At 40.7% G+C, this 17,587-nt stretch overlaps 1 protein-coding gene across 3 annotated transcripts in view; it reads left to right on the forward strand.

Moving 5' to 3' along the window:
• The window catches only part of ak5 (adenylate kinase 5), a 60,114-nt gene that overhangs the window by 36,883 nt on the left and 5,644 nt on the right, over window positions 1–17,587 (forward strand). For all 3 annotated transcript variants that reach the window (XM_029452926.1, XM_029452924.1, XM_029452925.1), the window contains exons 8-11: window positions 791–864; window positions 5,953–5,998; window positions 7,571–7,615; window positions 16,635–16,798. In XM_029452926.1, the coding sequence (XP_029308786.1) occupies window positions 791–864; window positions 5,953–5,998; window positions 7,571–7,615; window positions 16,635–16,798 (329 nt within the window). The remainder of the gene's footprint in view (window positions 1–790; window positions 865–5,952; window positions 5,999–7,570; window positions 7,616–16,634; window positions 16,799–17,587) is intronic.

A 17,587-nucleotide genomic window follows, 5' to 3' on the forward strand; every position in this document is an offset into this window, starting at 1 on the left:
AAGTTATTCACGACCCAGTTCCACCGAGGAAGAGGATGAAGTCGCTACGTGTTAAGAGTTTATCACAGCATCGCCCTGTTTTCTGACAACAGGGACTTTAGATTCAGTTTATGGGGTCAAAATGAACCTCGATGTGTGGATATATATTATTCTCCTCAACATGCAGATGTGCAGCTGCATGTTAACATCTGGAAGTTTGTTGTGTTAAGCTGTGAGACTCAAATGAGCTTTAATATAAAGAGATAATACAACATATACATTGTAATGTGATTTGGCCATGGCAGCTAACAGTACAAATGAATTATTATTATTATTATTATTATTATATATAATTAATATAAGATTGTTTTCTTTCAACGATCCAAGAAAGGTTTTAGATTTTCTCACGTTTGATCTTAAATGACCTTGTTATGATTTGTTTCTTCCATACATGAGGTGTAACTTCTTAAAAATTACTAAACTAAACATTTGTAGATGTCTCTTTGGACTCTATGACAAACAAAGACTAGTTGTTGCCATTTTCAGACTATTAATTGAAAGAAAGTAAAGAAAGATTAATCAATAGTGACTGTTGAATCTTTCTCTTCCTCGTAACCCGTCATCTCTCCGCGGTCACTGACAACAATCATTTGTTATCATGAAATGTGGCGGCAACTAAATTGCCTGGAAGACAAATGAAGATCAAAATTAAATGTATAGAATATAAAAAGAGTGTCACCAAAGCAAGCGTCTAGCATTCTTTATCTACGCAGTATATGATTGATGATTGTTCTGTTGGTTCTGTCTTCAGGTCCCAGTGAGCTGGACCTCAGTCTACTGGGGGAGACCAGCAGCCTGGCAGATGTTGCTTGCAAGTACGAAGAGGTAAGATACTTAACTGTATTAGTATTAATAATACTGATACACTGTTTAATGTCGTCCTAAAGTAGTGTAAGCAGCAATACAAATACAAGAGCTTTACACCATTAAATTATCTTTCAAAACACAATTAAATTCTGAGTCGGAGAAACTCTTTTAAATTTTTAAGTAAATCACATCAATAATTTGACTTTTTAACAAAGAAATGACTCTGAATCAGATTAAATGATCACTTCCTGTTTACACACACATTCAGCCACAGTCCCGCCATGAAGAATGAACTTTCACTCCAACCAACATGGAGGCAAAGTCCTCGAACATCTCCAATCGAATGATCGTGTTTTTAGTTATCCGCCCCAGATTGTGAACCCTGTTCTGAATCATCATGCATCAGCTGCACGGTGTGAAGTACTGCTTAACTTCTCCAAGGCTACAGTTCCTCACCTTTGTACTCGGCCTGTATTGATGTGTTATTGTCCACAGAGCTCGTCCCAGTGTTTAGTCTTCACCACGCCTGTTCACGAAACACATTTTCTCTCACAGCCGGGAGTTTTGTTACAACAACTTCATGCTGGGTGTGTGCTGGACTTCATGGCGCTTTGTGTTGTTTCCTAATCAAACTCTCGGCCACATACAAGGGCTGTTAAAGTGAGGCTGATTGATAATTATTGACCACCACCACCTACCATTACTCAGACACATTCAGAGCCAGGATAACGCCTGGTCCATCAATACGATATGCTGGTTATCCTTGAGGAGGACAAAACGACGGCGTCATCAGCGACACTTCTTCTCTGTGAAGTGAAGCGCAGACACCGAGCAGCCTTGTCATCCCGTATCTGTGGCCTCAGATGTGAAGATGGAGGTTGTTGGTGTGGCGAGTCACAGAAGGGCAGAGCAGCTATTTTGGGTCTCTGGTGTCACATCTTGTGGACGTTTTCCTTCAATTACTTCTTGCTTTTCACCACCTCGACTTTATTCCTGATGAAAGAGAATCTACGTGCCGACATTTCTGGGTCAAGTTTTTAGTTTGATGGTGTATTTTAGAGGTGGAATGTAAATAAGTAGATTTAGTATTGTATTTAAGTACAATTTTGAAGTACATAATGTGTTATATTATTATAAAATATTAACAAAATACATATAAGAGCATTTTAATGTTGTAGTTAGTTAATGCAGAGACAATTTTAAACACTTTTTATACTAATGTGTAGATTAATAGAGTACTGCATCAAATCCTTAAAGTATATTATTGCATCACCAAAGTTTCTTGACTGAAAATGTAATTTAATTCAATTAAATTTTATATATTATATAAATATTATATAATATATATTTCTTTTTATGTAATTCAATTACATTTTATATATTTATATTATATAATATATTTTTTTATGTAATTAAATTTTATTAAATTAAATCTAATTTAATTAAATTAAATTTTATATATTTATATTATATAATATATATTTTTTTTTATGTAATTACATTTTATTATATTAAATCTTATGTATTTATATTATATAATATATATATTTTTTTATGTAATTAAATTTAATTCAATTAAATTTTATATATTTATATTATATAATATATATATTTTTTATGTAATTAAATTGTATTAAATCTAATTTAATTTAATTAAATTTTATATATTTATATTATATAATATATATATTTTTTTATGTAATTACATTTTATTATATTAAATCTTATGTATTTATATTATATAATATATATATATTTTTTATGTAATTACATTTAATTAAATTAAATTGTATTTTTTATATATATATATATATATATATATATATATATATAAAGTATTGAAATATCAAGTATAGTCAGAATTGTAAATAAGTAGTTAAAAACTTATTTAGGCTCAGGCGCAGCTCATTTAATCAACTCAAGATTGAGAAGCAGCAACAACAACAGGATTCACAGTTTACCTACCTATGTCCATGGTTACATAGAGTATTCATATTTCCACATGTAATTAATCCAGAGGGGGAATTGAATTACTTTTACTCAAGTACTGTACTTATATCCAAATCTCTTCTTTTCATGCCACGTTCTACTTCTGCTCTACATGTCAGGGGAAATACTTTTTACTCCATTACATTAATTTGAAAGCTTTAGTTACTTTCCAAATTAATATTTTGAATATTATAAATCAAAACAAGCAAGAAAATAATCAGCAGATTAATCCATGAAAATTATTCATCAATAGTTAAAAACAACTACAGCAGTAAAATCCTGCTTTATTATTAATGAATGTTCCTCTCTGTAGATCAATAAAGCTTTATTTTATCTTAATTTAATGAATGAGTCATAATAATCTAACTTTATAATAATATCTTTCTGCATTGAGTGCTTCTCGTTTCAATACGTTTTCCTGATTACACTTACATGCTTTCACCAAAGCCGGACTTTTGTAAACAAGTATTTTTACAGTACTTTTACTTAAGTAAAGGATCATAAAGGATGTGAACACGTCCTCCGCCACAGCTTGAATCCACTGAAATGTAACATTTATGTCAAGCAGAAGATGCATCATGATGGTTTTGTTCACCATCTGACTTCCTGGTTTCCTGAAGGTTTATATTTATTTTGATTATGCAATAATTCCACCGATAGTTGCAATCTAAAAGGAAAACGCTTCACACATTACACTGCACCATTTAACCCCCTCCCTGTCCCTCGAGCACCACAGGTAGGCCATTATTGTCATGTGACACTGGACACTGCAATCATTGGTAAATATATGTAATATATTATGCAATATACCACAATAGAGATTTATGAAATATCTCAACGTAAAAAAAAAGTCTCAGCAGCGTCTGTTCAATAACTTGTTTCCCCCCCGTGGCGTGTAGCACTACAGCGTCACAGTGTTCATGACGGTACACGTGTCTGTGTATCACATGCTGTCTATTATCACCAGCATATATTCGCAGGAATAAAGAAAAACATTAGCTTGAGTGTGTTTATATTCATATCTCGTCTCCGTCACGTGTTTGCGATGCGTGCCCTGCATGTGTTCCTCTCTCTCCGACTCATCAGACCAGTTGGTGTACCCACATGCCAAGCTCGCACGTCGTTGGCACCCGGCACTCCCCCACACTGACGCCGTTTATTTAACACTCACAGAGCTCTGCTTCACTTTATTCTGCGTCTCTCTACTGAATGTATTTGCAGCTCCACTTCACAACGAGCCGTGTGCACACAGCCACATGTGTAGATCACAAACACTGTTTCTGCACAAGGGGAGGTCAAGAGACGCTAATAGATGATAATGTGAAGGGAGGTCGTTTGTTCATTCAGTCATCCGTCTGCAGATGATAGAGATCTGACGGGTTTTACAGGCGGGCGGCAGCTGTCTGTAAACTTCAAATTACTCCATAAAAAATGCAAAAATAAGTGTTTAATGCTTGGACACAGGATGAGGAGGAGAGACATATGCATTTGCATCGCTTCAGTCTGCTCTGAGACTGTTGACACTAGAGCTGCATCCTTCATGTTTTTATTGTATTTATCACTACTGTATCTTCTTAGATGGATTTATTAAATGCATTTAAAGCTATATATATATATATATTCAATTACTTTTTGGTGGGAAGTGAAAGAAAACATGGAGTTGATGAAGCACAGAATGTGTTTGGCTGCACTTCTGAGAGACAATAGAGGCTTGTTTTATGTTCCTAGTCAAATGTTTTGTAAATGTGTCAACATTTGAATAGTTTCTGCTGCCAACTAACAAGGTGAGGTTGTGAGCCGCGTTAGATAACGCAGCTCGGTCCCAGTTTGTACTAAAGAAACACAATGACAACATCAGTGTCTGAGTTTCTGCTGCATGACGGATCACTTCCTGTTTGCCTTTTAAAAGATCCACGAACATTTTCATTTCCATCCCTCAAATGTTTGATAAGTTGCTTCTTCAAATTTGACCCAAATAAAATTATAAATCATTTATTCGTATTATTAAATCAGCAATTTAATGTAATTAATTTCTTCCCTTTATCTGGTTATTCTTATCCTCAAATTGTTTAAATGAATATTGTTAATTTTCCTCTATTTGTCTTTGTCCCCTCGACACTTTCACTGTGGCTCTGTTGAATGTAATAGTTTTATCTTTACCTTATTAAATGCTTGGATTTACTGTATTGTGGCAGTTGGGATTGACGTCCCATGAACATTAATATTTATTGAGATGGCAGATTGTATTTATAATATCTTTTACTGCGAAGGTTCAAAATATCTCCAAGTTTCTGGAGCAGAAACTTGTGGAGCGCTTATCGGCTAGAATGCAGTAATTAGCCATTTTAGCAATTAGCAACGTGAGGTTACAAATGATTCATTCTTGGGAATAAGATCTAAACAAGTCTGCGCCGCTTGGGATTTTTTTTACTGGAAATGTCGCCATTTATTCTGAATGAGGACTAAATGAATTTCTGGCTCAGCAAGACTAAAAGGATTCCTGCTCTTATCATGAATGTTGTTCTCCTCTGTGTATATGCACGCACACTTATTCTCTGGTCATTTGTGCCAGAGTGATGCAGATGGCAAAAGCTGAGGAGGATTACCATGGAAACCTGCAGCAATGAGACCGGAGGGAGAAATTATTTTTGAAAATTGTCCCAAATATCTGAAACTGTTGATGTGCGAGTGAATCAGACTTCCCCTCGAATCAGATGAAATAAAGTGGAAAATGTCTTTCAGATAATTATTTCTGCCCCGGTTTGACTCCGACGTGTGTTTGCAGCTCTAATCGTGAGTCAATGACTGAGAGAGATGCCTCTAGGCTTAATGCTGCAGGATGCAATTATATATTTAATATTTTTAAAGTGCTTCCAGCTTTGTGGCAACAGTTTTTGGTCCTTTCCTGTTTCAACATGACAAAACCATCCATCTGAAAGCTGGAGTGTAAACACAGGAAATAAGCACAAGTCTTGAAAATATTGGGAAAAGTTTGTTATTTCGACATAAAACAATGATTATCGGAGGGCGGCAGTAGCTCAGTCGCCGGATGCATTTGACAAGTGACAATAAACAATATATATATATATAAAACAAATGTTGTCTCCGTCTCTCCAGGTCGAAGAGGAGGAAGACATTGGGTACGCTGAAGGAACCACAGACAGTGAGTTGATTTTGATTGTTTGTATAAACACTTCTGCGGGTGACATCACAACTTAACAAAGCTTTTATTAGCACACACACACACACACACACACACACACACACACACACACACACACACACGCACGTACATCTTACATACATTTTTAACATCGCAAACTGACTTCAAACACATCTGATGTTGGTCACTGGTGATGTAGTTTGATTGACACCTTCAAGTCCTCATCTTGTATAAGTTCTTTCAGTATAAGAAGTTTAAGTACATTACTTTTTAAAAAAGCTGCACAAACACAGAAGCTCAGCAGGGATGAGCTCCCACAGCAGCTGAAGAGACTGGAGACTCTGCCCCCCCCCCCCCGTAAGCTCTGGATGAGTTTCCCCTCTGGACCAAATGAATAATGAAACGTTATGATTGCATTACTGGTATAATTGCTGTTGTTGCCACTGATGTTTTGTTTTATGCTAATTGTGACAACGCCCCCTGTTTAAAAGATGTAAATGTTGTCATTCATTACTCTCAGTGATAAAGTTAAGAAGGTTACAGTTGCTTAACGATGAGATAATAATTATATGATAATACCAATTAATATGAGACCAAATTACACATCTTTAACGGTTGATCCTACTCCGTCTTCATAAAGTTAATGAAATCATTACTAATGACTTGCAGTTGTTAAAATGATGCAGTATACTGTAAGAATACAGAAGTTTTAAACCTAAAGGCACAGCCCTGCTACTCTGTTTGTAGTGCATATTGTGATTAATACACAACTTCTGGTTCTTCTAACAACCTGCTGCTCCTGCTGCTAACTTCACTTTCATCACTTTCTGTGCATGAGCAGCAAATATGAACAGAACCAACAAAACAGACTTTAGTTTAGATGAAAGTTGGATCATTATTGCTTCAAACAGGATAATAAAACACGTTGACACAGAAGATAAGCCGAAGATGAGCCGAACAACCAGCAGCAGCTTCCTGCCTGCGTTTGTTTTGTCATGACATCATCATCCATGATATTAATCACAGGTCTATAAAACAGCAGAAGAAGAAGTTTGATGCAGATTTTCTTTGTATGAAATAGATTGTCCTGCAGTAAAACAATCGGAGTTTAAAAGATACGTGTGCAGTATGTCAGCTAAAAGGTGATAAATAGTAAAGAGATGCCAAAGATATGTTTAAGGTCACATAAGGGTCTATTTAATCTTCATACAGGCTTTTTTTAGTTTATCTTTCAACTGTAAACAGTAAAAATATCCTGTGTACAGTTATTTAACAAGTTAATTTAAGGGATTCTTGTCCAAATTGTTTGTTTGTTTCATGTGTGTTTTACTGTGTAGCATTGCTGTAGTGAAAGTGAAGAGGCTCATTAACATGCATTAAAGTCGTCACTCGTACAGAAGATTAAGAGTATGTTAATCATATCAATTTATTTATCATTTACAAAACAGTTTAGCTATTAAAAAGGTTATAAAGAGTTTAAAGTGAGTTATTTCTGTGCATATACATACACACATATGCTGCGCACGTGTTGATCTGCACCACATGTTAAACTCAGATTTTCTCTCCTGGCAGGTTATTGTACAGAACAGAAGAAACCAAAGGTCATCTTCATGATGGGTACGTACATGTGCACACACACACACACACACACACACACACACACACACACACACACACACACACACACACAAACACTGTATGAGTTTTTATTATAGACTATTTATCTTCTACTGTCATTCTGAGATATGTTTTACATTTGATTGTTTTAATCCTCGTTTCTAAACATTAGTGTTATTTTATTATCATGGCATTAATATGATAAACATTTTGACCCAACATATAATCAGCTGGGATAAAATATAAAGTCTATTTACATGAATTAAGTGTCGAGTGTGAACACTTCTCGGATGAGTTGAAGGATTGAATGTGGTCATTTATAAACACAATATTGATGATTGATTGATGCTAAACTTTCTCTGGTTTCTGCATCTCAAATGTTTTTATGTCAATGTTGATTAAATATACATTTACATTTGTTATTTTATACTCTTTGACAGGTTTATTAGCATTTTCTAAATTACGACTCGATAAGAAAATTGTTTTTACTTGCAGGACAACAATTTAGAAATATAACTTTTTTTCAATCTTAATCTTCAGCATGACTATAACTACACATAGATGCAGTGATACTTATCTTACGCTTCCATTAATGGTTTCTCTTTTATCTCTCTCTGTCTGCTAATTGAAGACAGGACAGAGATGTGAAGGATAATGAGAGATAATGGACACAGAGTCCAAATAAACCACCATCACTTCGACACCACAGAAAAATACTAAAGAAATGTTAATTAAAAGGTTATTTAATCAGCGTTCTCTTTCACTCGGCTAGTGTTAAAACCCCTCTCCATGAAAGCCAACCTGACGGATCCCCACTGATCTGTACTAACTCCAGTGTGTCTGAATGTTTAGGAAACACACGTGGAGTTAGAACAGGAGCTTTCCCTCAGCAGGAGCAGATAATTGGAGGAAAATGTCAACTGCATATATAACAACTGTCACATTGACTCTGTGTGTCTCCTGAGCACATTTTATACCCTATAATGAAAGGTTGGCCACGTCGGCTAACGTGATCTTGCAGCTAATTGTGATCAAGACACAGTGGGATTAATCAGAGCAAGAAATGCTTTCCAGCTCTTATTCCAGCATCAGTTCCTCCTGCTTTAACGTTTGTCTGTTAAACATGGAGCTGTTAGCTTACTGTACATGCTGTAGCTGTTAGCTTCCTGTACATGCTGTAGCTGTTAGCTTCCTGTAGGCCTACATGCTGTAGCTGTTAGCTTCCTGTAGGCCTACATGCTGTAGCTGTTAGCTTACTGTACGTGCTGTAGCTGTTAGCTTCCTGTACATGCTGTAGCTGTTAGCTTCCTGTAGGCCTACATGCTGTAGCTGTTAGCTTCCTGTAGGCCTACATGCTGTAGCTGTTAGCTTCCTGTATGTGCTGTAGCTGTTAGCTTCCTGTACATGCTGTAGCTGTTAGCTTCCTGTAGGCCTACATGCTGTAGCTGTTAGCTTCCTGTATGTGCTGTAGCTGTTAGCTTCCTGCACATGCTGTAGCTGTTAGCTTCCTGTAGGCCTACATGCTGTAGCTGTTAGCTTCCTGTATGTGCTGTAGCTGTTAGCTTCATGCACATGCTGAAGCTGTTAGCTTCCTGTAGGCCTACATGCTGTAGCTGTTAGCTTCCTGTACGTGCTGTAGCTGTTAGCTTCCTGTACGTGCTATAGCTGTTAGCTTCCTGTAGCCTACATGCTGTAGCTGTTAGCTGTTAGCTTACTGTATGTGCTGTAGCTGTTAGCTTCCTATACATGCTGTAGCTGTTAGCTTCCTGTAGGCCTACGTGCTGTAGCTGTTAGCTTCCTGTACGTGCTATAGCTGTTAGCTGTTAGCTCCAACCATCAGCGCTCTGAACAGATCGCTCGTTCACCGCTCACTCTTCTGCCTGCAGGTCGTTGCATCATGTGAAACAGTTCACAGACTGGTAACACTAAGAACTCTGACTATGAACATCGAGCGTCTTTTCAAACTGAACACCCTGGTTGTAGAAAATAAATGATAATGAATGAAAATAATGCAAGTAAAATACAATTGAAACCGTAAAGCAGCAATTACTTATTACGGCTGCTGCTTCTTATTTGACTAATTGGTTGTTTTAGTCGTAACTGACTAAGATTTCTTTAGTCGATTAGTCATTTTTTGTGCTTTTTTAAGGCTGAATAACTTATTTCCAAGAAATTTATGAGCATATCTCTGTTAATCACAGGATTTAAAGTGGTGATTTTGCTTAATTCTTTGTGGAGACACTCCATTTTACAGATCTTTTGATTAAATCAACAAATCAATTCGTCAAAAACAGTCAGTCAACAGCGTAACGAGCTGTAAACACAACGTTGACAATATGATCCACTTATTCACACATTCAGCAAACTCATTCATTTTAAGTCATGTTTCTGTCAATCTGGTGAATGTTAATGAATTCAAGCAGATCGTTTTAAAGGATTTATTACAATATTTATTGCATTGATTAATATTTTTGTTAACAATGGATCAAGAGTTTAATATGAAGCTTGTAGATAAGAATCCATCAAAGTTCTCCTCAGCCCAACGGAGCGTTTTAGAGTCTTTTACAGAGCAGAACATTTCCCTTGGGGAGTCGGTGGAAATTGCAAAGGTCATGTGATCAGAAATCGCCCATTTACTTTATTATTGGAGAAAAACTGGACACTATGTATGGACTGCATTTCTACAGCGCTCCAATCTTTACAGTCAAAGACTCATTGAAAAACATTCATTCAGAGTCCAAGGCTCCCACACAAGGTGCACATCAGCTCGTTAGTAGTGCTACACACACACACACACACACACACACACACACACACACACACACACACACACACACTTGACCATGCCATCAGGAACAGTTCAGTATCTTGCCCAAGGACATTTCGACATGTTGACTACATGGGCCGGGGATCGAACCCCCGACCCTCCGGCCACTCGTCCTCCTGAGCCACCGCCGCCCCATCAATAATGCACAAAATCATTAAATGTACGTTTCCAAGATTTTGCCGCTGAAAGCATCTTCCCCATCGGCATGTTTAGTCAAACATAACATTGCTTTATTTATAGCATTTTAAATCTTTCAAGAGCACTTTTAAAAGCCAAGTTACAAAATGCTTCGCAACAAGGAACAACTGCGAGGTCTAAATTATGTAGCGCAAGTAAAGCGGCCTTCATGATGACTCATTATCTGGTGCAGCAGGTAGTTTGTGTACCACATGAACTGAATCCTGCACCTAAGATCAGTCGTGTGTCACCTCGCAGGGCGGGTTCTTTCCAGTCTCGTCAGACTTGATGCCGACTTTGAAAACTGAAGGCTCCCTGACTCAGCATGAGCTCTCCTCACTTATTAATGAAAAGTTAACGTCCCCTTGTCAACTCCTCATCTCCTGCTGTCGCTATTTTCCAAACCTGCTCCACTGCTGCTGATGCTGCAGCTTCAGGGGAGACGCAGGTTATCTGTCAGGCTTCTTCTTCAGCAGATAAAAGAGCTCCTGCTGCTCAGATGAGCCCTCTGAAAGTCTGATGAGAGCGAGTATCACGCCGTCTTCAAGGGATGGAAAAGTATATCAGAGGAAAACTGAAAATAGTAGCGTTATATAAGAATAAGTCAGAGTTCTGGAGAGGTGACCTTAAAAATGGACAAATACTCAAATTGGAGTAGAAGGAAAACAATAGGAAGTTGCACCAATACTAAAAGAAAGTGTTTAAATGAAGACGTAGATGCCTGCTGGTAGCTGCTGCATTCATTGCTTGGTTAAATCGGATCATTAGTATCTTTTACCGTCAGTTCTTGATGCATTATAAAAACGTTCGTGCCGTTTTATCCTCTTTGTGCATTTTGCTGATCATGCAATACTTGCAGAACAACACGCAGAAGTAGAATTATATCCAGTGATTCAATTAAAAACATGTCGACATTATGAGCTTGTTGACTTCTCATTCAAATGAATAAAAGTCTGTTGAGGAAAGATACCATGTGAGCATCTACGTTCTCACAACTGCTTTGATTAAAGTTGGGAGAGAAGAGTTTTAGGTCGTTTTACTTTGTGTGGGTGTATCCCCTCCCGTGAGCTGCAGAAGTGCTTCAGAAAAAAGGTGGAGATGATGCCTGAGGGAAATGCTAATGTGAGGTTTCACTGGTGTCTGAGCTTTCAGCCCGTTTCCCATCGTCTCTCCTTCATGTCCCGCTGCGCTCGTTCACTTCCATCTTCCTCATTTTCTATTTCCTCCCTCTGCAGAAACGAACCATTTTTACTCTTGTAATCAGACTTGCATTTAAATCTGCTGTTGGCACGAGAGGTAACATCAGCTGTTTTAATAATGTTATAGAATTGTGCACTTTGGTGTCCCAAGATTTTCATTAACAAACTGCAACACAGTGTTAAAGGATAAGTCTGGTGTTAGATTCCCTATTGTCAACACATCAAATACAAAGACCAGACATTAATTAGTCATTCCCTCTGTAATTACTTGTAATTTCCTTAAAGAACAGAACACTTTAGTTTGTGCTGATCATTACTCCAACAGCAACAACATGTATTAGGACATTCAGTTGAGGATTAACACACATGTTGGGCTCGTGGGAGTATTCACAACAGTGGGACAATGTGGCTAAAAATAAACAACAGTGTGTGTTTTCATTGGGATTTAGGGACATGCCACCCAGTGCAACAGTGTGGCTTATTAATGAGTAATAGTTTTATACAACAAGCTCTACAGCACAGAGGAATAACATGGATACACAGGCTGTACCAGTAGGATCATTTCATCGCAAGGATGCAGTATTATAAATAGTGCTAAAAGGATTAGTTGATTTACAGAAGATTACATGATTATTGCTTCCCTAGTAGTAATAGCTAACGTATCTTCTCCTAAGTGAGATTGCTTATGTTTTTATTCCACTGAGAGGATAATCAGGCATCAGACAAGCTGGCAGTAAACAAACCAGAAGCCAGGATCTCTGCAGAAACCAATGGCCAATGTCCAGAAGTGAAGTCTGCGTTCATGTTACATAAAGTCCTCAACTCTTCCTCTTAGTGGATGTTGAAATCTCTTTAACAGATTCAATCTTCTTTTTTGGAAACCAGCTGGGAACATTTAGTATTTTCCTTTATGTCAATATCTTAATTACTGGAGGCGAGAAGCTTGTGTCTTCTGCAGCTCATTCGTCAGTTAATTTAGTTTGAAACATTTACGTGCAACCTGCTGAAGCTTTGAGGGAAAGAAGAATTAATTTATAAAATATAAAGATTTCTTCCTCCATATGGTCCTCTGCCCTCTTTGCATCGTTTCATCTCCATCTAATATAATCCATCTGTCACTTTGGTTCTTATCAAGGACCACGCTGTGACGGAGATGTTCACACATGGTGGGTTGTGCAAACGTCTGCCAACTAATTGTCAGACTTGTCTGTAAAGTTCACTATAAGTTAAGTTTAGTGGACTGAACGTGGGATTTAAGTGACAGACGAGTGAAATACGACACCGAGACCATTTGTTTTCCTCTGAGAAATCAAACAACCTTTATGGAAGATCCAGAGAGACCTCTTGAAATAAATGACATTCAGTTCTTAATTTCAGACAGTGTGAAGATTTGAGACGTTTGTTGGATTTACTGGGTTGAAGTATAACTGCATCACCTGATGGTAACATGCAGAAGAGAAGAAGACCAAGGATGGAGCCTTGAGGTACACCAGATATAACTGCAGGAGTCAGGCAAGCTATTATCATGAAGTACACAATTAATCCTAAAGAATGAAAGTTGAAGAGTTGAACCGTGGATGATTTATCCGATACTGGAGGTGGTGTAGTAACAGGTGGAGACCCAAAGCAGAGCTAAAAGAGTGAATATTGGACTTATATTCATAAAACATAGCGATAATGTTGCTCCATAACTGCTGGATGTGTAAATAAGCAACTGTTTGCTAACAAGTTCACCGTATCAACTTAAGATAAGACAGTGTTGTGTTGTTCCCACTGTCCCACTGCCCCTGAGCAGTGAGCACGAAAAATAATCCTGCGTGTTTGATAAATAAGTAATTTAACCTCAGTGGAGAATCTGAGCCTTAACTCAAATGAAAAGCCGCAGCCGTTTTAGCACAGAGGCATTATATATACACTTAATCTTATCCAAAGCTTTTGTCTCTCAGGGCCAGTTAATCTGAATTTCAAATGTTCTCAGAGAGATGAAACTTTCTTTACCCACAGAGCCAGTTTATACGGCAGGTCTGAGTTTTACCCGACTAACTTTGAGAGCCGATAACAAGCTTTTCTGGGCTTCATTTTACTTCCTGGTAGAGGTGTCAAGCAGTGAGTAGTTACAGGGGGGGGGGGGGGGGGGGCTGTGCAGCACTCTGCAGGCTGGTGGAATATATTAAGTCACTGAAAAGGTGCTGAATGTACAATGAATGAATCCATAAATGCCCTCTCTCCTCCTCTGCTCCTCTCCTCCTCCTCCTCCTCCTCCTCCTCCTCCTCCTCCTCCTCTCCTCCCCCTCTCCTCCTCTCCTCCTCCTCTCCCTCTCTCCTCCTCTCCTCTCCTCTCTTCTCCTCCTCTCCTCCTCTCCCCCTCTCCTCCTCCTCCGCTCCTCCTCTCCTCTCCTCTCCTCCTCCTCTCCTCCTCTCCTCCTCTCCTCCTCTCCGCTCTCCTCCTCTCCTCCTCTCCGCTATCCTCTCCTCCTCTCCTCCTCTCTCCGCTCTCCTCCTCTCCTCCTCTCCGCTATCCTCCTCCTCTCCTTCTCTCCTCCTCTCCTCATCTCCTCCTCCTCATCTCCTCCTCCTCTCCTCTCCCCCTATCCTCCTCTCCCTCTCCCTCTCTCCTCCTCCTCTCCTCTTCCTCCTCCTCTCCTCTCTTCTCCTCTTCTCCTCCTCCTCTCCTCTCTTCTCCTCTCCTCCTCCCCCTCTCCTCCTCCTCTCCGCTATCCTCCTCTCCCCCTTTCCTCCTCTCCTCTATCCTCCTCTCCTCCTCTCCCTCTCTCCTCCTCTCCTCCTCCCCCCTCCCTCTCTCCTCCTCTTCTCCTCTCCCTCTCTCCTCCTCTCCCTCTCTCCTCCTCTCCCCCTATCCTCCTCTCCCTCTATCCTCCTCTCCCTCTCCTCCTCTCTCCTCCTCCTCTCCTCCTCTCTCCTCCTCCTCTCCCTCTCTCCTCCTCTCCCCCTATCCTCCTCTCCTCTCTCCTCCTCTCCTCCTCTCCCCCCTATCCTCCTCTCTCCTCTCCCTCTCTCCTCCTCTCTCCTCCTCTCTCCTCCTCCCCCTCTCCCTCTCCCTCTCTCTCCTCCTCTCCGCTCTCCTCCTCTCCGCTCTCCTCCTCTCCCCCCTATCCTCCTCTCCCTCTCTCCTCCTCTCTCCTCCTCCCCTCTCCCTCTCTCCTCCTCTCCGCTCTCCTCCTCTCCTCCTCTCCTCCTCTCCCTCTCCTCCTCTCCCCCTCTCCTCCTCTCCCCCTATCCTCCTCTCTCCTCTCCCTCTCTCCTCCTCTCTCCTCCTCCCCCTCTCCCTCTCTCCTCCTCTCCGCTCTCCTCCTCCTCTCCTCTCCTCTCTCCCCCTCTCCCCTCCTCCTCTCTCCCTCTCTCCTCCTCCTCTCCCTCCTCCTCTCTCCCTCTCTCCTCCTCTCCCTCCTCCTCCCTCCTCTCCCTCTCCTCCTCTCCCTCTCCTCCTCTCCTCCTCCCCCTCCTCTCCTCCTTTCTCCTCTCCTCCTCTCTCCTCTCCTCCTCCTCCTCTCCCGACTCCACGGCCGCCCCCTGGTGAGCCGAGCCCCGCTCATATGAGTCCGTGCTCTCAGAGGAATGATGAGGACGTTTGTTTTTGTCCGAGGTCAGCGACACTCGGACGCAGGGAATACTGATGAACGTGAAGCCTGAGTGTTATTACGGCGCCCACGGCTGGTTATGATCGATCACCGCTGTCTGACGCCGCACACGGCTTCATGGCCATGTAATACAGTTAACCTGCAACACAGCACCGACGGTCCTCAGAGCAGCGGTGGAGCTGAAATAGTTTTAACGGAAATTGGCTCGAGTTTAATAACTAAGTGCTGAGTGTTCTTGTGTCCGTTCAGGATGTACGTGTGTGCTCTTGCACTTCTAACTTTCCAGGGTCTAAGACTCAAACTGGTCGTTAAAAAAGATTTAGTCAAAGGACTGTTTGAGGATTTAGACGTGATTTTAGGGTTAAGGCCGGACTATAGATTAGGGTTAGGTTACGTTGTTGCACATTTTAGGGCTGAAACTAACAATCATTGTCATTATCACCTCATCGCTCGACACAGATCTGAAGTAACCTTCCTCTCAATAATGCATGAAACTAACAGCATGTCATATTTACATTGGGACTCTCGTCCTGATGCAGAACCAAGTAGATGCTCGAGCTCCTCGATTACACTTGTTCACATGAAAAGTGACAGAAATAGAAGAGAGAAGTTTAAACCCTGGCTCCTTTATAACCTCTGCACAGCCGGCCAATCACAGCGTGACGCGAGTGCAGTGTACAAATACCTCAAATGTGTACTTATAGGTTTAGAGCCTGACATCCCTTCACTGGTTGTCATGCCATATCAGGTGTGTGTGTGTGTGTGTGTGTGTGTGTGTGTGTGTGTGTGTGTGTGTGTGTGTGTGTGCATATAGGATGCAGTTAGAGGAGAGAAGGTGATAATGATCTGTGATAACCTGACTCTCAGACCCTGACACACTCTCTCTCTCTCTCTCTCTCTCTCTCTCTCTCTCTCTCTCTCTCTCTCTCTCTCTCTCTCTCTCTCTCTCTCTCTCTCTCTCTCTCTCTCTCTCTCTCTCTCTCTCACACACACCATTTTCCCCCCTCTCCCCCACATCACCTTTTCTCCACATAATTATTCACATGCAGACACAAGTCAGTCTGTCTGTCTGTCACACACACACACACACACACGCACCTATTTTCTGTCCTTTCACCTCTTAATTTCCTCCTTGTCATCCTCACATCACTTTGTGTTTCGCCTCAGTGATTACCCTGGTGTGTGTGTGTATGTGTGTGTGTATGTGTGTGTCTCAGGTGGTCCCGGCTCAGGTAGATCTCTCCAGTGTGAGCGGATGGAGGAGCGGTTCGGCCTGCGCCGCGTCGCCCTGGGTGACCTGCTGTGTAACGAGCTGCAGTCTCACGGCGACAGAGGGCGTCACCTGCGGGACGTCCTGGAGAGAGGAGAGCAGCTGCCCGAGGTCAGTGTGCTGCTTATGTTACATGTAAACACAGGACTCTCACAGATCATTTTATTGTCTAATATGTTTATGTTATGGCCATTAGTTTTAATTACGACAACTTCGTCAATTTGGCGGACAGCTCTAAATACTACAATACCCATGATGCTCAGTTGCCATCACGATGGAGGAAAAAACTGTTTAAAGGTGCAAATCAGAGTTCTAAATGTTGTTGCCGTTAACGAGACACAGCGCCATTCGATTATAAAAGCCCATTAGCAGGTGTAGAGGTAAGAAACATAAGAAGCACACACACACACACACACACATACACACACACACAAATATTGATCGGTCTCCTCAGGTAAGCAATTTGAAAATACATTTAGTGCGGAGTTCTTTATGCTCATTAAGTCGCCACAGCCTGTTTTTTTAATAGGTAATTATTTATATCACTGGATCGGTTCGCAGCCGAGTGTGAAGCGGTTGGGATGAGGATCAGCACCTCTAAATCTGAGGCCATGGCTCTCAGCAGGAAACCGGAGGATTGCCTACTCCGGGTAGGGAATGAGCCCTTACCCCAAGTGAAGGAGTTCAAGAACCTCGGGGTCTTGTTCGCGAGTGAGGGGACGATGGAGCGAGAGATTGGCCGGAGAATCGGAGCAGCGGGGCAAAGCTCTCGATCTACCGGTCGATCTTCGTTCCTACCCTCACCTATGGTCATGAAGGCTGGGTCATGACCGAAAGAACGAGATCACGGGTAAAAGCGGCCAAAATGTGTTTTCTCAGACGGGTGGCGTCTCCCTTAGA

This window comes from Cottoperca gobio, chromosome 17 (assembly GCF_900634415.1).
Source record: "Cottoperca gobio chromosome 17, fCotGob3.1, whole genome shotgun sequence".
In the NCBI taxonomy this organism is placed as follows: Eukaryota; Metazoa; Chordata; class Actinopteri; order Perciformes; family Bovichtidae; genus Cottoperca; species Cottoperca gobio.